We start from the raw sequence: 4343 nt of genomic DNA on the forward strand, positions 1-4343 counted from the left end.
AGTTTAAAGGAAAGGAAAAGAATAACGCAAATCCAAATTGACTAACAAAATCTTCATGAGAGTCTAACGGCAGGGACTAAACAGTTCACCGAGAAAAATGTTAGGGACTAAACAGTTCATTGAGAAAAAAGTTAGGGACTTTATCATGTGTATTTGAAAATACAAGGACTAAACAGTATGTTTTGTCAAAATATAGGGACTAATAAATTAATTACCCAATACAAAATGAATCGTTCCTGAGCCTGTGCTGCTATGCGACTCGCGAGAAGAAGACAAGGAAAGAACATCTGCGGCTGCCGACCGTCGCCGCCGGTGAGAGGAATTCTGCTGCCACTGCTACCGGAATTTGAGAAAGAGACAGAAGAGAGAGATAAAGAGGTAAGTTTTTAATTTAAAGGTTTTGATTTTAGGGTTTACTTTTAGGGATTTTGATTAAATTGAATTGATAATGTGATATAGTTAGGGCCTCTAGTTGAATTGATGATATTTAGGGGTTATGATTTTAATGTTAATTGAATTGATTGAAATTATTGAATTGAATGTGATATTTTGATGGTTCAATTGAATTTGTGGTATTTAGTTTAGGGATTTTAAAACATCATCTCCAAAATTGCCCTCATCTTTGATTTTTCTTATAGTTATAATGTTTTTTGTTCAACATAATTGAACTCTCAAAACTGTTTGATTGTGTTTGCCTTATTGAATTGAAGCAACGGAACTTTAGAAAGAAGAGAATCGAAAGAGGTGGTAATTTCGTGTTCCGTGTCAAAATCGTGTTATCTCATATATATATATATTTCATATGGTTATATATGACATAAATTTGTGAAAAGTGATTTTCGTGTCAGTCGGTTGTCTATGCAAATGTGTTTTAATGTTTTCTATTCCTTAACTTCTTTCTAAAAGAAAAACCTTGTTATTGATCAGGATTAGTGATGGAAGATGAGGAAATTATTGGAGGAGACAAACTCATATTAAGAGGGTTGAAATTCCATGGATTCCATGGAGTAAAACCTGAAGAAAGAACACTTGGACAGAAATTCTTGATAGATGTTGATGCCTGGATGGATCTCAGGGCTGCCGGTAAATCCGATCAGCTCTCAGATACTATTAGCTATACCGATATTTACGGGTGAGTAATTTTGAAATCCGCTATCTGTTACAAAATCTAACAATTAATCTATAGTTTATCATTGATGCTTCTTTTTCTTTGTGCTCTTGATATAGTTGTCAAATCGAGATTTGACTCATGAATCGAAATCCTCATTTTGTGAAATCGTGAATCGAATCGTAAGATGAGGTTGTTTAACTCAAAAAATTACCAAATATTAGTGTAGAAATGCAATTTTAATGTCAAAAAAGAAATCATATCAACCAAGTACTTAAAATTCAAATCTAATGCAATCCTAATAAAACTAATTCACAAGTTAGGAGATGGAGAGTTTGAGTTTCCGACTCTTGGCAACTTGATAAACGTTGAGCAGAGGAGAGTGAGTTTAGTAGTTAGTGTTGTTGAAGTTTTTGATAAACGTTGATGAAGATCCTGGTCGAAATAGAGCTGAATCGAATCAAATTGTGTAATTCGAATTGCGAATCGTAGGATTATGTTATAATTTAGATATCCCGATCCGGCTTGAAATAGAGCTGAATCAAATCGTACGATTCACAATTCGAATCAATAACAGTGTTTTTATGTCATTTCTAGTTTCCTACATTTGCATATGTTAATCATATCTATATCTATGTGTTTACTGCTTACTGGAACTTAAAATTTAGATATTGCAACAATATTTTGAGTTTGTAGATCAGACCGTGACAGCGGCTACAAATTACATGCTTTTTTTAATCTTTATATGTGTAATTGTGGTTATTACTAATTAATTTACATACAAATATCTCTTCTAGCCAGGCTCAAACTTGACCGTAACATGTTTCGACTGCGACTGAACCGGGAACGAGTACCATTAGATTCCGGAAATTGTTTTATGTGCTGCACCTTGCGCTATCATGCGCAGCAAATCGTCTTATATCTGTCTTGCAGTCTTTGAGACTTAGATTCCGAAATTATGTTATGTGCTGCACCTTGTGCTATTACGTGCAGCAAATCGTATTATATCTGTCTTGTAGTCATTCCGAAATTGTTTTATGTGCTGCACCTTGCGCTATCATGTGCAGCAAATCGTCTTATATCTGTCTTGTAGTCTTTCAGACTTAGATTCCGAAATTATGTTATGTGCTGCACCTTGTGCTATTATCTTATATCTGTCATGTAGTCTTTGAGACTTCTGTTCTTTTGTACTGAAATTAAGTAAACTGAACTTAATAGAATTCTACTGAAACTGAAATAATAATATAATCCTTGAAAATAATAGCAATAATTAAAATAAAAAGCTTATAAAAATAATAATGGTTCTAATAATAATGAAAAAAATAATTATAATAAATTTTTATAATTATAATTATAATAAGTAATGATAAATTACTGAACTGAAATTATTGATACTGAAATTAAGTGACAAAAAACAGGGCCTTAGGTTCCGAAATTATGTTATCTGCTGCACCATGTGCTATTACGTGGAGCAAATCATCTTATATCTGTCTTGTAGTCTTTCCTGAGAATTGCAGTTTTCTTTTGAGCATGATGTTTGTCTTGATTGTTGTTAACTTGGCTATTCAACAGCATTGTTAAGGAAGTCGTTGAGGGAACACCGCAGAATCTACTTGAGTCGGTGGCTGAACAAATCGCTTCTTCTACCCTGGCTAAGCACCCCAGAATATCTGCTGTGCGCGTAAAAGTTGGGAAGCCTCATGTTGCTGTTCATGGTCCTTTGGATTATTTGGGAGTTGAGATTCTCAGGCGCAGAGGTGTTCATACTGCAAACTAAACTATCGTTGTTTCGGTAGTTCATTTGTCTCGGTAATTTCTGCAGTTGAATTTCTTTTATATAAAAGTAAAATCAGTTCATGCTTTATGAATAGTGTGTGAAGAATGCATTTTTGTATTGAGGGCTATGTTTTCATCAATTCATCTTTTATATGTTGTATGAACAACTAGTTAATCTGCAATTATTTCTTCACATCTCGTCTACTCGTGTCAAGTGAATTGGCACTTATTTCTTCACGTCTCGTCTACTCGTGTCAAGTGAATTGTCTCTATAAATTGTATTGTAGTACCAAACATTAACAACAAGAAATGCAACACATACATTCAATCAAAAAAAAAAATGACAGGGAAGGCTTGCCCCCAGTAGCTCTCACTAATCTGCATATCCTTTAGCTCCTATTTCACCTGGGTCACCATTAGTTGCTCGATCTTCCCACCTTTATTACTCAGCTTTGTCTCAATGGTCTCTAGTGAGCCTTGCAGCAACACAATCTCGAGTTAAATGGACGTGTTAAGGCTTGAAAATTCACAACAGAGAATAAATAGAGATCTGCCTGCTTATTTTTGAAAGCTCGCTTCGAATTTCGTTTTGCTTCTACAGCTCGAGTTAATTTTGATTTGATTTGGTCGTTTTTTCGAGATTTTAATTAATCAGATACATTTCTTAAGTTTATAAGTATGGTTGATTTGATGGTTTGTGGAGTTATCTGGTCCTTGTCCTAGTAGCAGATTATCATATTCAGCTTTCATCTTTGGCGGTAAAAGTATGAATATTTATCCTACAGGCGGGGTAAGGAGACTGATGGGGTAAAGTGGGGTTGCGGGTATTATGGATATTTGGCCTATGAAGCTTAAACTGGGGATGAGGCAGGTGCATAGGTATCCTGGGAAATATTTGGGGGATGAGGCAGATTCATGAAGTATATAAAGTTCGTTAGGATAATGGGATGTGTATGGATAATGAAAAATTAAACGAGTAAGAGTATGAGATTGGCACTGCCTATAGATACCTTACTCGTCATCCCTAACGCATGAATCGTATATTTGTTAGGGTTCGTTAAGATAATGGGATGTGTATGGATAATGAAAAAATAAACGAGTAAGAGTTTGAGATTGGTACTACCTACCGATATCCTCAGTGGCCAGGGGTCCCGATTTCACACCTGCGTTCACACAAAAAAAAAATTGCTAAACCGAATTTTCTCTTTTTTTTTTTTTTTTTTTGTATATATGTGTGTTATAATTTGAGTGGTCAATAACCAATTTTTAAGTATTAATGTACAATTTCTCAAAATTAAGTTAGATTTTGTTTAAGATTTATTTTGATTTAGGAAGGCCCAAACAGGTAAAAAAAATAAAAATTTTCTACCAGGCCAAAATAATAATAATTTGGATTGAAGTTTGAATTTAAAAAAACCAAATTGGCCCAATAAATTAGAAATTTGGATTTAGAAAGGTC

The 4343-nt window shown here is 34.2% G+C and overlaps 1 protein-coding gene across 1 annotated transcript; it reads left to right on the forward strand.

Annotated features, from left to right (window-relative positions):
• Nucleotides 1–223: 223 nt before the first annotated feature.
• Nucleotides 224–3086, forward strand: LOC136225732 (dihydroneopterin aldolase 2-like). Its single transcript, XM_066013831.1, has 3 exons — nucleotides 224–378; nucleotides 928–1132; nucleotides 2681–3086. Exons 2-3 carry the CDS (start codon nucleotides 936–938, stop codon nucleotides 2883–2885), a joined length of 402 nt encoding a protein of 133 aa, XP_065869903.1. The 5' UTR covers nucleotides 224–378; nucleotides 928–935; the 3' UTR covers nucleotides 2886–3086.
• Nucleotides 3087–4343: the final 1257 nt, after the last annotated feature.

Source organism: Euphorbia lathyris, chromosome 4, assembly GCF_963576675.1.
Source record: "Euphorbia lathyris chromosome 4, ddEupLath1.1, whole genome shotgun sequence".
Lineage (NCBI taxonomy): Eukaryota > Viridiplantae > Streptophyta > Magnoliopsida > Malpighiales > Euphorbiaceae > Euphorbia > Euphorbia lathyris.